This window comes from Antechinus flavipes, chromosome 3, assembly GCF_016432865.1.
Source record: "Antechinus flavipes isolate AdamAnt ecotype Samford, QLD, Australia chromosome 3, AdamAnt_v2, whole genome shotgun sequence".
In the NCBI taxonomy this organism is placed as follows: domain Eukaryota; kingdom Metazoa; phylum Chordata; class Mammalia; order Dasyuromorphia; family Dasyuridae; genus Antechinus; species Antechinus flavipes.
Genome location: NC_067400.1, coordinates 618,863,219 through 618,878,593, shown reverse-complemented (window position 1 = coordinate 618,878,593; position 15,375 = coordinate 618,863,219). Strand labels below are relative to the sequence as shown.

The window sequence follows — 15,375 nt, the reverse complement described above, 5'->3', positions numbered from 1 at the left end:
GGGATCCCCGCAGAGGATGCTCTGCAGGCCCACACAGTCCAGGGGGAGGCAGAGAGGTGGGCGCAGGCTGGCACGGCCGAGCTGCCCGCGGTCCTCCAGAGGCAGGTCGGGACGGGGCTGAGGAGGGGAGACAGGGAAATCAAACCGCCAGGGCCCAGGCACCTGGGCCATGCCAGAGCCTCGGGCCATCTCTCCTCTTGTGTCCGTCCAGCAGGAAGAGGAGTATCCAAGCGGACGCCGCCTCTTCTCCCAGCTCTCTCTGCTGCCCGGTGCAGCCCAGGTGCCAGCCCCTGACAGTGGAGGGTGGGCTCTCACACCGATGGCTCGCTTCCTACCCAGCAACACTTTGGTTTGAGGAAGGAGAGAAAGAAAAGGGAAGGAGAGAGAGGAAGAAGGACCGCTGCGGAGGAGGATCCGGACCACCCCCAGAATCGTGGTCTCCGTGGATTTCTGTCCGGGTTTTCCGACGTCCGTTTAAAGCTTTGTTCGGGTGACGTTGGGGGGAAGGGCACGGCAGCCCGGGCAAGAAGGGGGCTCCCCCTGGGGCCCGGCCTTGACATCCTCCCATCCTGCCCCAGCCCGTCTTTCCTGGGCCAGAGGCCATCTCCTCCCCTCCCTCCCAACCCCCGTAGAGGTCCATGAGGTATTTGTGACGAGAAAGAAGTATCTATTCGTCTGTCCGTCGGGCGCGGAGGCAGGAGGCCCTCCCCGTCACTCTGGAGGCCCCATGCTTCCCTCCTGGCTCCTCCAGTGTCTTCTTCTAAGAGTCTGACTTCTCTTCTTCTTTCCCTTAAATATATATATCTATAGATTTTTCTATTTTAAAAATTTTTTTTTGAGTTTTATTTTTTTTGTGGTACTTTTTTTTTCTTTTTCTTTCTTTTCTTTCTTTTTTTTTTTTTTGGTTCAAGACGTGGCCGGCAGAGGGACAACCCCGACTGCAGCGTTCTCCGAAGGCCTCCGTCATCTCCATACATCCCAGTGCCCGCAGGGGAGCCACTGAGACTGGTGCCATCCCCCGCCCCCGACTCGGACCCTGATTCTGGGCGTGGCCATCGGGAGGTTGGAGGCGGGGTGCAAATGGGGAGGGAGTCGGAGGAGTGGGACATCTTCCTGTGTGTAGTGGGTGGGCAGGGGCGAGGGAACGATTTTTTGGTTTTTCTGGATAATGTAAAAGAGCGTGAACGATCCCACGGATAGGCACTGGAATATGAGTTTTTTTTTTTTTTGGTGGCTTTTTTTTTTGTTTGTTTTTTGTTTTTGGTTTTTTTGGTATTTTTTTTTTGTTTGTTTTTTGTTTTTTTTGTTTGTTTTGTTTTTTTTTTAGAGATGAGGAAGAGGGAAGGGGGAGCTGGCAGACAAGAACGAGCAAGAGCTGGGACTGCCCTGCCCTGCCGTGCCCCCCACCCAGACCTCACTCCCTAAGCACAGAACCAGAGGGCCGGGGGGGGGGGGGGGGGGAGCCCGTGGGACTCGCATGGCCAACCGGCCGGACCCCCACACCAAAGGAGATGGGGAAGGGTGCGGGAGAGCGGGGGAGTCTCTCCCCGCCCCGCTCCCCTTTTACTCTCCCTCCGCTAAAAACAAAAAAACAAAAAAAGGCAGTTCAGACAGTTCCCCTCCCCCACCCCCCAGGCCGGGTGAGGGGACGGGGAACACATTCGGGGGAGCACAAGAAACGCTACCAGTTCTATACAGGCCTTTGGATGAAGCTACCGGCTATTTGGTGTGAGGTTCTGGGCCCTGTCTCTTTTGGTTTCTGGAAAAGAAAAATCCACAGTTGTTCCCTCCCCGGCCCCCGCCCGCCCCACCTTCCTCCCCTCCCCCCGGGGCGCGCGCGCTCCCCTCCTCCTCCTCCTCTGGCCCGGGCGGAGGCGGCGGAGGCTCCGGGCGGTCGGGTGGTCCAGCGGGGAGCGGCGAGCGCACTGAGGTCTGGCTCTGGACTGGGTTTTTTGGTTTCGTTTTTTGGTTTCTTCTGTTCGCCCCGGCTCATTCTGGGCGGCTGGTTGTGGCGGTTCTATTTGGCTTTACTCTATTTTTTTGTTTGGTTTTTTCTTTCTGGGGTTATTTTTTTGGTGTTTCCTCCAGCTCCGGGGTCCTCACCTTCATCCCCCGCCGCTGTCCCCGACCACCAGCCCCCCCAGGCTGGGGAGAGCAGCGGTGGCCGAGGGGGAGGAGGCAGGAGAAGGCGGAGGGGTGCTCTCATTCGGATTTGGCCCCTGCCTCAGGCCCCCCGGGGGTCTGTGCTGCTGTCTCGATGCAAGAAGAGGAGGAGGAGGAGGAGGAGGAAGAAGAGGAGGAGGAGGAGGAGGAAGAGGAGGAAGAGGAGAGGCCCGGGGACTTGGTGGAGATGGAGGCCGCCACGGCGGCGGCGGCGGCCGAGACAAGGCCCACCCCTGGCGGGGCGCTGAGCAGGGGCAGCCCGGCGTGGTTCAGGAACAGCGGGGAGGTCACGATGCCCGGGCTCCCGGGGGCGCCCCCGGCCGCCCCCAGCACCAGGTTCCCGCTGGCATCAAGGCTGGTAAGGGGCAGAGTTCCACCAGAGGCCAGCGCTGCAGAGGAAGAGAAGGGGGGGCGCTGGAGTGGGAGGGGGCGAGCCAGCTCCCCCCTGGGGGGGATTTGTAATCGGCGCAATGACTTGCTGGGGCCTTCCTGGCTTCGGAGGTGTATTTTCTAAGGACTTTTCTAACCCTGACACCCCTGTCCTAGAGCCCCTCCCAGCCCTGACCTCCCCTGTTCTAAGCCCCTCCCAGCCCTGACCTCCCCTGTTCTAAGCCCCTCCCAGCTCTAACATCCCCTGTTCTAAGCCCCTCCCAGCCCTGACATCCCCCTGTTCTAGGGCCCCTCCCAGCCCTGACATCCGCTGTTCTAGGGCCCCTCTCATCTCTGGCAGTCTGATTCACATTCTAAGACTCTTCCTAGCTTTACTATTCTGTAGAATGGAGCAGGTCCACTTGGGATGCCCCAGACCAGAGAAGCCATTTTTTCTCACCTGGAGGTCACTTTGAGTGCTTTTCTATAGCAGCCCCCCTATAGAAAGCCCCTACCCTTCCTAGAACCACCCTCCCCAGATCTGGGGGACCTCCTCCTCTTCCTACAAAAAAGGAGAACGGCGAGATGGAATAATGCAGTGATGGAGGGATAGGGCAGGGAGTAATGTCCAGGGGCTGCTGAGGAAGGGAAGGAGAGGAAGGTGAGCCTGAGCCCAAGGGTGAGGACATCCCCAAAGCCTCAGCCCTGGAAGCGCGCGCACACTCTCTCTCTCTCTCTCTCTCTCTCTCTCTCTCTCTCTCTCTCTCTCTCTCTCTCTCTCTCTCTCTCTCTCTGTTTCTCTCTCTCTCTCTGTTTCTGTCTCTCTCTTCCCTCTTTCTTTTTCTGTCTCTGTCTCTCTCTGTTTCTGTCTCTCTCCTCCCTCTTTCTCTCTTTTTCTGTCTCTCTGTCTCTCTTTCTCTGTCTCTCTGTTTCTCTCTCTCTCTCTCTGTTTCTGTCTCCTCCCTCTTTCTCTCTTTTTCTGTCTCTCTGCCTCTTTCTCTCCCTCTCTGTCTCTGTGTGTATCTCTCTCTCTCTTTTTCTCTCTGTCTCTTTCTCTCGTCTCTGTGTCTCGGTCTCTCTCTCACACACACACTCTCTGCCCATCACAGAAGCAGTTAGAGCCATGCAAAAGCCCTGATGACGTCCTTGAAAGGCACAGATGGATTGATGGCAGAGAGGACACGGGGAGTGTGATGGAAGGCGACGCACCTTGTATGGTGGCCAAAGGGTTGTTACCCATGAGAGCCGGACTCAACCCCGAGCTCAGCCCCACCATTGTGCTTCTAGAAGAGGCAAAGCAGACGGGTTAGTGGGGGGAGGCGGGGAGGGGGGTTAGCAGGGGGAGGGGGCGTGGCCTCTCTAAGCAGTATCGGCTCCCCCCCCCTCCGGGCCCCAGACTCACCCTGTGCTGGGGTTCAGGCCCGACAGGCCGATGGCCGAGTGGCTGCCTTGGGGGCTAGGATTTGTGCTGTTGGTGGTGGCGGGGGGTGGGGGGGTGATGGAGGGGATAGAGTTGAGGGGGGTCACGGCCCCACCCCCACTGCTGCCCCCTCCGGCTGTCCGACTGGGGTGGAGGGTCCCCACAGCTGAGGACAAGGTAGTAACTAGGAGAGAGAAGGAGGGAGACATTGAGTGCCAGAGCCACGCGCTGAGAGCAGCCCTCCCCATCACCCCCTACAGCAGAAAAACATTCCCCCCCAGAAAGTTGTGGCCCAGAGTCCCAGGCCAGTGAGGGCCAGGCAAGGGCTGCCCTTCCTCCCTTCTCTTGCTCACAAAGACTGACCTGTTGTGCTCAGACTGCTGGAAGCCGGGGACAATGGCAGGGTCCCCCCAGCCCCCTGAGGTGTGACCTGGAGAGACGAGGAAGGAAGTAGCTCAGTGGGGGCTTCTGGTCAGAGGGAGGTGACTCCCAGCACGCTCCGGAGACCCCGAACGCACTGAGGAGCATGCTGGGAAGGGGTGGCCGGGGCTTGAGAAACATGTGTATGTATGTACATGCGTGTGCGCACGTCCCTACGGATGTCTAGGCGTGTGTGTATGCGTGTGTGTATGCGTGTGCAGACCGCAGCTCATCTTCAGGAAGGGGAAGCTCTGAATCTTAGAATCACAGATTCAAAGGCGTCCTCGGGACCAGCAAATGGGGAAACCGAGGCCCAGATGGGGAAGTCCTTCCAGGATCCCACAGTAAACTGGATGGCCGATTCAAAGGACTGAATAATGGCCAACCGATAACACACAGAAGGGACATCGTTCAAGTTTGCCCCGAGACCCTCCCTGGCTGAGTGCCCCCTGCTCAAGTCAAGTCACTTCACTCAGTCTGAAAAATGGAGAAGGAAATAGCCAACCTCTCTCATAGCTTTGCCCAGAAAAAACCCTCAAAAGGGGTCACAAGAGGAGGTCACCAGTGAAATGACCGAGCAACAAGAAGCGGGGAACATTCTGGGGCAGCGTTCTAGCTAACATCCCGTATTTGCTGGTTACACTGGGGGATGGCTGCCTGGGAACGCGAGCTCCACGGGACAAACCGAAGGGAGTCCCCCTCACAAACAATAATAACGAACCCGGGCTTAAAAGAACCCGGGGCTTCAAAGAGGGCCCAGCTTTTCTGCCAATCAAAGAGTGCCACCCCTGGGCGCCAAGCTGGACTTGCACAAAGATCCGGCTTTGTCTAAATCAGGTCATGGATATAGTTGGCTGCTAACTGTAAGGACTGGGGCTTGTTCTGCCTTCTCAACTATCAGTGCAGGGGAGGAGCGCAGAGAAAATCAGAAGGGAGCGACGGATGAATGGAAGAACAGAGGGATGGAGGGAGGAGGGAGAAAAATATGGATGAAAAGAGGGCTGGAGGATTAATCAATGGAGGGAGAGGGAAGGATGAATGGAAGAATAGGAGGGAGAAAAATATAGATGAAGAGAGGATCGGGGATTAATGAGTGGAGGGAGAAGGAAAGATGAATAGAATAGAGGGATGGAGGGGAAGAGGAATAGAGAAAAATATGGATGAAGAGAGCAGGAAAATTAATGAATGGAGGGAGAGGGGAGGATGAATGGAGAATAGAGAGACAGATGGAAAAGAATAGAGAAAAGTATGGATGAAGGAAGAGATGGCAGGATTAATAGAATGGAAAATGGAGCGATGTTGGGATGTTGGGAGGATGTTAGTATGCTGAGAGCTGGAGGAGACAGGGAATAGAAAAAGTGACAAAGCCTCACTGTGTCCTGGCAAGATCATGGGCTCGTCAGGTTCTTTAAGAGTGGAAGAAAAAGCCAAATAAAAGAGGGCAGAAGAGCGCCACTAGATCAGCCTCCAGTTCTGGCCCCGTGTGCCTCTGGGTAGCACCGACTCCCTACTTTGTCATCTTCTCTTTGCACTGCTTCAGTTGCCTCTTATCCATGTCCTGCTTTCTAGGTTCTACACTTTCTAAGCATTCTAACGGTTGTCAAGTTCAGCATCTTCAGTTCTAGGAGCAGCTAAGTGGTGCAGCGAATGGAGCACCGGCCCAGAAGCCCTGAGTTCCAGTCCAGCTCAGACACTGGACACTTACTAGCTGGGTGACCCTGGGCAAGTCACATAACCCTGATTGTCTCCCAAAACAACAACAACAAAACACACACACACACACACACACACACAGAGAAGTTCTCACAGCATCCCTCCCCCTTCACGAGTCTTCAGTGGCTCCTGACTGACTGCCTTTGGGCAACGACAAGCCCCAAACTCCCTGGCTTAGGAGTGAAGGCCTCTCACAATCCAGTGCCTTCTCGTGCCTCTTTCTTATCACTCTCCTCTGGCCAAACTGGTCTGACACCTGGTTCCTTAAGCTGATCTGTCATGTCTAGCCCCTGTAACCTTGTACAAGCCCTTCTCCCTGGAAGGCAATGCACTCCCTCCTCTTGAGAATCCTAAATGTCCTTTAAGGAGACCCGAGTTCAAATCTAGCTGTGACCTGGGTAAGTCACCGCACCATGTTTGCCTCAGTTTCCTCATCTCCCCGTATCCCTCTGGGTGTCCAGGGATGCCTTGGGTCAGTGAGATCCTGCACAGTGGCCCGTAGTGTCACAGTGTGTGTGAGTGTACATAAGTGTGTGTGCATGTAAATGTGGACGTGACTGTGTATGTTGGGGGGAGACACCCTATTTCCCGCGTCCCTCTGGGTGTCCAGGGGCAGTTGGCTGGGGGAAGGGAGCGCAGTACCCCGGGCCCGAGGTGGGGGCTGTAGGCCGCTGGCTTGCCCGGACTGGGCAGCATGGGGGCAGCGCTGCAAGGGTTAATTCTCTTCTCCTTTTGGCGCCGGTTGCAGAACCAGACACGGATCACCTCCTTCTCCATGTGCAGCTGCTCTGCAATCAGCAGGATCTCCTCTGAGGTAGGCTTCTGATTCTGGGGGGGAGAGAGGCTGGGGGTCAGCCGTGGCCGGGCAGGCTCCGGGGAAGGGAACAAGAGCGGGACAAGGGTGGCAGAGCTCCTCACCGCTAGAAAGCTCTTCTCTAAGGCGAAGCGGACGTTTGTCTCGATACTCGTCCTCTTCTTGCGCCGCCGGCCCGGGAGCCCGTCGAAGCCCAGGCTGGGGCTGGTCAGCTGGTTAGGACTGGGCAGGCTGGAGTCCACAGACATGGTCTCTGGAGGGGAGGGGGCGGGGAGGGTCAGCACGCGGACACAGCCACGTCGGGCGGCCCTCTAACCTCGGGCTCCCTCCCCGACTCCCGCCAGCTCGCCCCGGGCCTCCTCTCTCCGCCCCCCTCAGCACCGCGGACAGCGGCGGGCGCTCTGCGCAGCCGCCCCGGGCCGCCGCCCCGCTCCCACACCCACCTGCGTCGTTGAGCCACTTCTCCAAAAGAGGCTTCAGTTTGCACATGTTCTTAAAGCTAAGGTTGAGCGCCTCGAAGCGCGAGATGGTTGTCTGGCTGAAGTCGTTGCCGTACAACTTGCCCATGGCCAGCCCCACGTCGCCCTGGAGGGAGGAAGTCCGGGGGTCAGCCCGGCGTCGGGAGGCTTCTTCCCACCCCCCTCCGCCCCGACTTCACTTGTCCCGGTAAAGGGGGCCGCAGATCCCTCCCCAAGCTCGCTCCCTGGACTTCCACCAAAGGACCAGTTTGTTGGGGTGGAGCAATGGCTGTGAACGTCACTCTGTGCACTGTGGAGGGCTCTACAAACGGGCTCGGGCTTGTGAATTCCGGGAGGGGAGGGGCTGTAAATCGCTGGGCTTTTTCGGTCTCGCACACTGCTTCATCGAAGGGCCACTCGTTCCCCCCTCCCTCCAAGTCCCTGCTCCACTGCTCAGCCCCGGACCTGAGTGAAACCCAGCTTGATTCTCCTCTGTTTGAAGGTGCGAGCAAACTGCTCCAGCTCTTCCAGGTCGCTGGGCTCCTCAGGGTGGGAGGGTGGCTCCAGGCATTTGGTGGGCTGCGAGTGCGAGAGGTGCGGATCGGGCAGCGTGGGTCGGGTCACTGCCTGAAGGGAAGAAGGCGGGGGAGTTTAAGGTCCCCGTTGTCCCTCTTCTCTCAACTGCTCATGAAGCTCTCTGACTTAAGACATCACCCCACATCCTCACCTTCATCTCTTCCTTCAGTGCATTTTCCTTGACCAACCCAACCCCTCATCCATAATTTATGGGTTATATTATTTTAATATCAGCATCAAAATCAAGAGATGGTATTATTATCTTAATATCAACCTCAAAATTAAGAGATTGAATTTATCTTGTTACCTAACATCAACAGAAATAGATTATATTGTCATCTTAATATTATCAGAAATGATAGATATTTCATCTTAATGTCAACATCAAAATCAAGAGATTATAGTTATCTTAATATCAACATCAAAATCAAGAGATTGAATTTATCTTGATTCGAATATCAAAAGAAATAGATTATATTGTCATCTTGATATCAATATCAAAAACAAGAGATTAAATTATCATCTTAATGTCAACATCAAAAACAAAAGAAATAGATATTATCGTCTTAATATCTAAAGCAATAGATATTTCATCTTAATATCAGCATCAAAATCATTAGACGATATCATCTTAATATCAACACCAAAATTAAGAGATCGTGTTTTCATCTTAATGTCAACATCAAAATCATTAGGTGATATTATCATCCTAATATCAACATCAAAAGCAATAAGTTAGCATCTTAATGTCAACATCAAAATCAATAGATACCAATTGATAACATCAGAAGCCAAGGATTATATTATCTAAGTTTGCAAAGCCTGTGGAACTCGGGAATTAAAAATTCCAGCTCTTGGGAGTAACACATCCCCTGAGGCCGCCTGTCTTGGAGGTTGTCCCCCACCAAGGGGCCCACACTGACGCCCTCCCAGCTGGAGGAGCTGGCCAGATGGCGTTCACCGACTGCCATCCCCTGGAAAGCCCCGTTCTTATGGACAAAGAGCCTGGCGCCAGGAGAGCTGCCTTGTCTCCTTACCTGGCAGCAGGGGAGGAGTGGCGCTGACTCGGGCACACCCACAGGTCCTCTTCCTCTCCTTTCCCGGACCTGCTCTACCCCTGGGTGTCTTGGGAACCCTGGCACTGACCCAGGTCCCCCGCCCTCCCCAAAGGGGCAGCTGCTTACCTGGGTAGGGAGCCCAGCCCGCGGCTGGGAGGTCAGGAGGGCTCCCTGGCTTTGCTGAGGTAGCTGGAACAGATTTGGTGTTGGGAGCAGGCCTGGGGAGACAGCCAAGGTGTGAGGCGGGGAAAGGATGGCGCTCACTGTGCCCTAAGCGAGCCTGACTCGGAGCTTCCTCGGCCATGGGCCGTTCTCTGCAATCAGCAGCTAACCGCCCCCCCACAGCCGGCGGAGTTCGGATCCCATGGGTGGCTCCTCGGCCCGTAAAGGGAAGACCCGGGAGGGCGTAACTGACAGGAGGGTGGGCTTCCAGCCAACGGCGCCCGCCCCGGGAGGTCCCCGAGCCCTCCGGGTGCTGGTGCCCGGGGGCGGGAAGGGCATTTCTGGGGTCCCCCGTTCTAACTCGGCGCGAACCCATCTTCCCCCCCAGAAGAGTCAGGCTTGTGGGGCTCAGGCCCGGAGGGCGGAGATGGACTCAGTGGGGAGAACTTCCGGGGAGACACATCGTGGCTCGGTAGAAGGCGGGCGCTTCTCGACAGTTAAAGCTTTATCCCAAAGGAGGGGCCTGTTTGGGAAGCGGTGACCCCCCTCCCCCCTCCCCCCGCCCCCGCCCACGAGGTCCGTCCGCAGGAGCTCCAGGGCCATCTGTCAGCGCCTCTGCAGAAAGCCGACGTTCCACAAGGTGGCGCCAGAGCACCGCGGAACGCCCCGCCTCCCGGCCCCCAGCCTCCGCCCCCTCCGGCGCGCAGGCTTCCTACCTGGCTGACCCTGCTGGGTCTGTGGCAGCAGGAACTGTGCAGGTGACTGGAGGTGGTGCCCAGGGACGAGGACTAATTGCTGGAGCTGAAGGAGCTGCTGGATGTCCTGGGAGGGGGAGGCGGGGGTCAGCCGGCCGTGCTCGGGGGCGTCCGCGGCGGGCCCCGCCCCCCAGCCTCCTTTCCCTCCGAACAGGCCGGGGGTCGGGGGGGGGGGGGCGAGGGGGGGGATGGGAGGCGGAGGCTTCCTCGGTCCCTGCCGGCCCTGGCTCCCCCAGACCGGCCATTTGTGTTCCGGTTCCGAGGTCGCTGCCGGCCTGGCTTTTGGGCTTTCGGAGCTGAGGATGTTTAGCCTGGAGCGCCCCCCTTCCCTAAGGCTCCGGAGAGCTAGGAAGGGCTAGCCTGGGGCAGGCGGTCCCTGCGGGCTCACCCGGAGGGAAGGCGCGCGGGAGGGCGGGAGTTGTCAGCAGGCCAGACTTTCTGGGGTGACCACGTTCGGGGGGGAGCCGCGGGGGGAACTGCTGGGGAGCTCTGGCTGCAGCCAAGTGGAGGGGTGCGCGAGGGGGCCCCCAGGCTGCCCCAGGCTGGGCTCCGGAGGGCCCGGCTGCCAGCAGAATCTGCTCCGGGACTGGTGGAGGCAGCGGAGAAGAAAGCTCAGGGCGCAAGAGCGGACCCGGGGGTCCCGAGGGCAGCGGTGCTGGGGGGGCCGCCCCGCCTTACCTGGGCCGTGAGCTGGATGGGCTGGGACAGGGTGAGCTGGGGGGTCGCCGGGGGCTGGCTTGCGGGTGGCTGCGGCGGCAGGTCACCTCCCCCAGCGGGGGCAGGGGGCTGCCCGGAGGCGGCGGCGGCTGCGTTAGCGGCGGCAGCGGCGTTGGACTGCTGGACCGCAGCTGCCAGGAGCTGGGCCTGGGCCTGCTGCAGGAGGAGCTGCTGCTGGGTGGGCATCAGGGCCGTCAGCTGGGGTGAGGGGGCGGCCAGGCGGGGTCACAGACAATGAGAAGAGGAAGACAAGGAGAGGAGGGAGGCGGAGGGGGCCCAGGAGCAGGCGATGGGGGGCGCCGGACAAGTCGGGTTAGGAAGGAGCAAAGAGAGAGCAGAGGGAGCAGCGGGTTAGTGACAGAGCCGGGGACCAGGCAGCCAAGCCGCGGGGAGCCTCTGGGTTAGGTGGGGCGGAAGAGGGGAGCTCGGGAGGCCGCCCGTGCCTGGGGCTGTACCTGGGAGCCAAGTCTACCTGCAGCGGTTTTCTGCGCATGGGGGCAGTGGGAGCAAAACGCAAGGGGCCACCCACATGGCTCTGCTCAGAGGAGAACAAAAGGCAGCTTCAGCGGAGGCGGGGAGCCCCTCTTGTTTGGGGGCACAGCTAGATGGGACAAGAGGCTCCCTCTGTACCTCTTAACCCCAAACTCAACAGGGCTTCTGCTGCAGTGAACCCTCAGGAACACACATGGGTATGACTCTCCTTAACACGTATGGTGAAGAGCTAGCGCTTATGGCTCAGTTTCCCCTTCTGGGATTTTGCCGCCATTGTTGTGGGGAACGGGGCCCCAGACCCCCAAGAATCCCGGAGTCCATGCTGGGTCACTTACCCCAGCAAGCTGCCCGCCAGCCAACATGAGCTGGGCCTGGGGGAGGTGGGGCTGGGATGGGGGCGGGGGCGGGGGCGCCACTGGGGCGGGGTCACTGCTGGAGTCTTCAGCCTTGATCTGCACAGGGAGAGAGAAAAGTTCAGCTCCTGAGAGGGAGCCTATCCTGGTCGTGAAAGCTGGACCCCTTCCTCCTCTGCCCTTCGCAAGGAAAGCTGGCTGGTTTTAGACCCTGGCCCAGGGGACGGCCCAGCAGGACCAGCTGAAGTTCTCCCTGAGCTCTCCCCCCACCTGTGGGGGCAGATGGCCCTGACCCAGCCGGGCCTCCTCCTCCACCTTCCAAGTCTGGATGGGGGGCATTTGGGGGACTCTCCGCTGGCGGCCTCCAGGACCAAAGGCCAGCCTCTCCACTTTCCCTTGAAGCCTTCCTCCTTCCACAAGGCTCTCTTCTCCCCTCCTCTCCCCAGCCTTATCTTCTCTTCCCTTCATCACAGAGAGCACCAACTCTAGAGGGGACCTGGTTTCAAATCTGCCTCAGAAGGAGGGGAAAAGATGTTACAGAAGTGTTTGCAAGGGTCAATGTTGAAAAATTACCCATGCATGTTTTGTCCATAAAAAGCTATAATAAAGAAATAATAATGAAAAAAAAATCTGCCTTGTGCACTGTGACAATTATCTCGAGCCTCAGTTTCCCACTTTCTCTTGAAGCCTTCCGCCTTACATAAGGCTCTCTTCTCCCCACTCCTCTGTCTCCAGCCTTATCTTCTCTTCCCTTCCATGTTCATCACAGAAAGCACCATCCCTATAGTAGGAGGACCTGGTTTCAAATCTGCCTCATGTGTACTAAGAGACTTAATCTCTTTGAGCCTCAGTTTCCCCATCTGCAAAAGGAGTCAGTGGGACACGGCTCTTTTCTGAGGTCCTGTTCAGCTCTAACCGGCTGATCCCCTGACTCTCATCACTCTCCATCTTCCTTTCTCCCCATCCCTCCCTCTGAACCCCAAGTCTCCTTTCCAATCCCCATCACCTCTCCCTGGCCTCCCTGCTTTCTCTGAGTTCTAGATCCGTCACTATACAGATGCGATGGGGCCAGTGAAGCTCCAGGCTGGTGCTGGCGTTCTTTCCCTCTCCTCCTCTCTTCCTTTTCCTTCATTCCCTCTTTTTCTCCCTCTCTCTTCTCCATCTCTCCTCGTCTCCACAATTCCAGTTGGAAAAGGAAAAAAGCGCAACCCCTCGGAGCTGGGGCCGCAGGAGAGAAAAGGCTGCTCTCAGGAAGCTTTGGGTCTCCCCCAAATTAGAACGCCCCCAGAAGAGGCTTCATGCACTCCAGGAAAGTCAGGCACCCACCTTCTCTCCTTGGTTTGTCAATCCTCTACTTCCCTAAGCTCTCCTCTCCTCCTCGGGCCCTGTCCACTCCACCTACAGTCCTCCCCGTCTCCCTCCTCCCCCGGTCTCTCCTGTTCGGGTCGTTGGGGTGAAGGGAGGGTCTGCTGAAAGTCGGGGCAAAGCCAGGGCCAAGCAGGGAAGTAGGGATGGGGGCTGGGCCCTCCGTTTCCTGTTGTTCATGCCCTGGGGCCCCAGGGGGGATTTCCCCAGCCAGCTCCCCCTCTCAACCCCAGGGGAAGGGGAAGAAGATGGGATGAGTCATAGATTTGGGGCAGACGGTGGGAAGGAGAAATGTCTTTGCTGATGCTCCCAAACTGACGAGCTCCCTCTGGGGTTCCGGAGCAACCCGACCTGCCCCCCAGAGCTCCCTTGCTCCTCCAGACCCCGCCCCAGGAACTTTTCCCACCATTCCCCAAGCTCCCCTTTTACCTTGGTGCTGGGACCCGTTGGGGACAAGGAAAAGGAGGAGGCCTTATTCTGGGGGTTCTGAAAGGAGAGAGAAGGGGGGGTGAGCCTCTGCCGTCCAGCCCCTCCCCAGGCCTGCTCCCTCCCAGCTGGCTCCCTTCCTCACCTGATGGCTTGCATCTGGTCCATTGGTTCCTGTATCTGCAAGGAGAAGGAAGGAAGAGTTAGCACCTTCCCGGCTCTCGCCACCGCTGGGGCTCCACCCCTTCCCGTGTGCCCCGAAGCCTCCCTACCTGTGTGCTCTGTCTGAGAGTCCAAACCTGGCTTCTCCGGCTCCAGGGGCTTAGACATTCTTATTTCTGAGAGAAAAGGGAAAGGGGGCGTCACATACCACGAGGAGGGCCCCCCCACCTCCCCAAGTCCATTTCAAGACCCTGACGTCCTACCCTGCTCTTCCCAGATGAGAGAAGGCCATCGGGGGCGGGAGGAGACTCTGAAATCATTTAGTTCAACAGCCCCGGAGACGGGGAAACTGAGGCACAGAGAGCAAGCAATTCCCCATGAGAAGCGTCTCAGAGCCTGAAGGGGACCAGGACCCTAGCCTAGTGACTTTTGCTCTGGGAGCCTGAGAAGCTGGCTCTGTCTAGCCTTGCAGCCGGAGATGGGGAGGCCGGGGGCAGGGAAAGGCCTGGGTTTGGCTCTCGGAGGAGAGGCGTCCGGAGGGAAGCTGAGAAGAGGAGGCAGTGGTCCTCCCCTGGGGCCTCGGGGCCTCTGTGCTCTGTCCCACCAGCAGGTTTCGGGTGAGACATGTTTTCCGCTGTGAACAGCAAGGAGCGGGTGGTGGGATGGGGCTCTGGGGATCGGGGTGCATCAGCAGCTCCACGCCTGCGACTCACAGGCCCTCGAAACACCAGGCCCTCGGTGTCTCACAGATAAAGCCCTGTCTGCAGGGAGCACCCCGAGCCTCAGGCTGGACTGAGGCTCAGCTCAACTCACCCAGCTCTGGGCCCAGCTCCGAACAGGAGTCTAACCCCAGAGCAAAAATGAAGTGGAACAGAGAACACGGGAGGACCCAGGAACAGGGAGTGTCAGGGCTGGCAGAGGCTTAGAACGGGGAAAGGCAGGGCTAGGAGGGGGCTTAGAACAGGGAAAGGCAGGAGTAGGAGGGGGCTTAGAACAAGGGATGTCAGGGCTGGCAGGGAGCTTAGAACAGGGGATGTCAGGGCTGGGAGGGGCTTAGAACAGGGAAAGTCAGGGCTGGGAGAAGCAATAACTTTATTCACAGGATCATGGGTTTAGAGACAAAAGGGACCATAATGGTCTTCAAACCCAATATTTTACAGACGTAGAGCCAGTGCCTTAGAGAAATGACAATGATTTGCTCAAAATCACCGAGCTGAACTTTGAACCCAGGTCCTCTGGCCCCCCACTTTATCCCACCACGCTGTCTCTCACCATTTAACAAACAGGGAAATTGAAAAAAACTCTCATAAAAGTGATCAGACCTCAGACATTATGCACAGAACCTTTTAACCCTTCTGTGACCGATTCTACTTTTTCCACCTAAGAAACACGACTGGGCAACAACCAGCCGAAGGTTGTCCCACGTCGCGTCCTCCGAACACGGAACTGGGAGAGATCAGGGAAAGATAATGGAGTCCAGCTCTTCCATCCTACCCACTAATGAGAGCTCGTATCACACAGGAGGAAACTGAGAGGGTCTCAGTGCCTCGCAGTGAGTCAGAGGCCAAGGCGACACTGGAACCTCCGTCCTCTTTCAGCCAAACATGGGGACCGCTACATCAGCTCCCGTCTCACATCGTGTTCTGGGGCCGCTAAAAAAGCAAAAGTCTCCGAGGAGCCGCTCTTGGCATCAGAAACTCCTTCTAGACCCAGCTCTCACTTCTGAGTCAGTCATTTAATAAACAGATGATTGTGACGGGGTTATGACTTAAGAACACAAAGTATCTTCTTGTGCAACAAAATAACTGTATGGACATGTATACGTATATTGTATTTAACCTATACTTTAACGTGTTTAACATGTATAGGTCTACCTGCCGTCTGGGGGAGGGGGTGGGGGGAAGGAGGGGAAAAGTTGGAACAAAAGGTTTTGCAAGCATCAGTGCTGAAAA

At 57.4% G+C, this 15,375-nt stretch overlaps 1 protein-coding gene and 1 long non-coding RNA gene across 7 annotated transcripts in view; one reads left to right on the top strand and one right to left on the bottom strand.

Moving 5' to 3' along the window:
• Positions 1-1,989: 1,989 nt before the first annotated feature.
• Positions 1,990-15,375, bottom strand: part of POU2F2 (POU class 2 homeobox 2) — a 69,682-nt gene continuing 56,296 nt past the window's right edge. For 3 of the 6 annotated variants that reach the window (XM_051989513.1, XM_051989515.1, XM_051989514.1), the window contains 15 exons: positions 13,534-13,599; positions 13,407-13,441; positions 13,265-13,321; positions 11,453-11,569; positions 10,587-10,823; positions 9,870-9,975; positions 9,118-9,209; positions 7,823-7,984; positions 7,343-7,484; positions 7,004-7,152; positions 6,728-6,913; positions 4,316-4,382; positions 3,935-4,136; positions 3,742-3,815; positions 1,990-2,552 (listed from right to left, as the gene is read on the bottom strand). In XM_051989513.1, the coding sequence (XP_051845473.1) occupies positions 2,203-2,552; positions 3,742-3,815; positions 3,935-4,136; positions 4,316-4,382; positions 6,728-6,913; positions 7,004-7,152; positions 7,343-7,484; positions 7,823-7,984; positions 9,118-9,209; positions 9,870-9,975; positions 10,587-10,823; positions 11,453-11,569; positions 13,265-13,321; positions 13,407-13,441; positions 13,534-13,599 (2,042 nt within the window). In that variant the 3' untranslated portion in view covers positions 1,990-2,202. The remainder of the gene's footprint in view (positions 2,553-3,741; positions 3,816-3,934; positions 4,137-4,315; positions 4,383-6,727; positions 6,914-7,003; positions 7,153-7,342; positions 7,485-7,822; positions 7,985-9,117; positions 9,210-9,869; positions 9,976-10,586; positions 10,824-11,452; positions 11,570-13,264; positions 13,322-13,406; positions 13,442-13,533; positions 13,600-15,375) is intronic. The other 3 variants (XM_051989516.1, XM_051989517.1, XM_051989518.1) reach the window with 3 other exon arrangements.
• On the top strand, positions 4,377-7,340 carry LOC127556390 (uncharacterized). Its single transcript, XR_007952448.1, has 3 exons — positions 4,377-6,483; positions 6,834-6,899; positions 7,244-7,340. It is a non-coding gene; the product is annotated as an uncharacterized LOC127556390 (long non-coding RNA).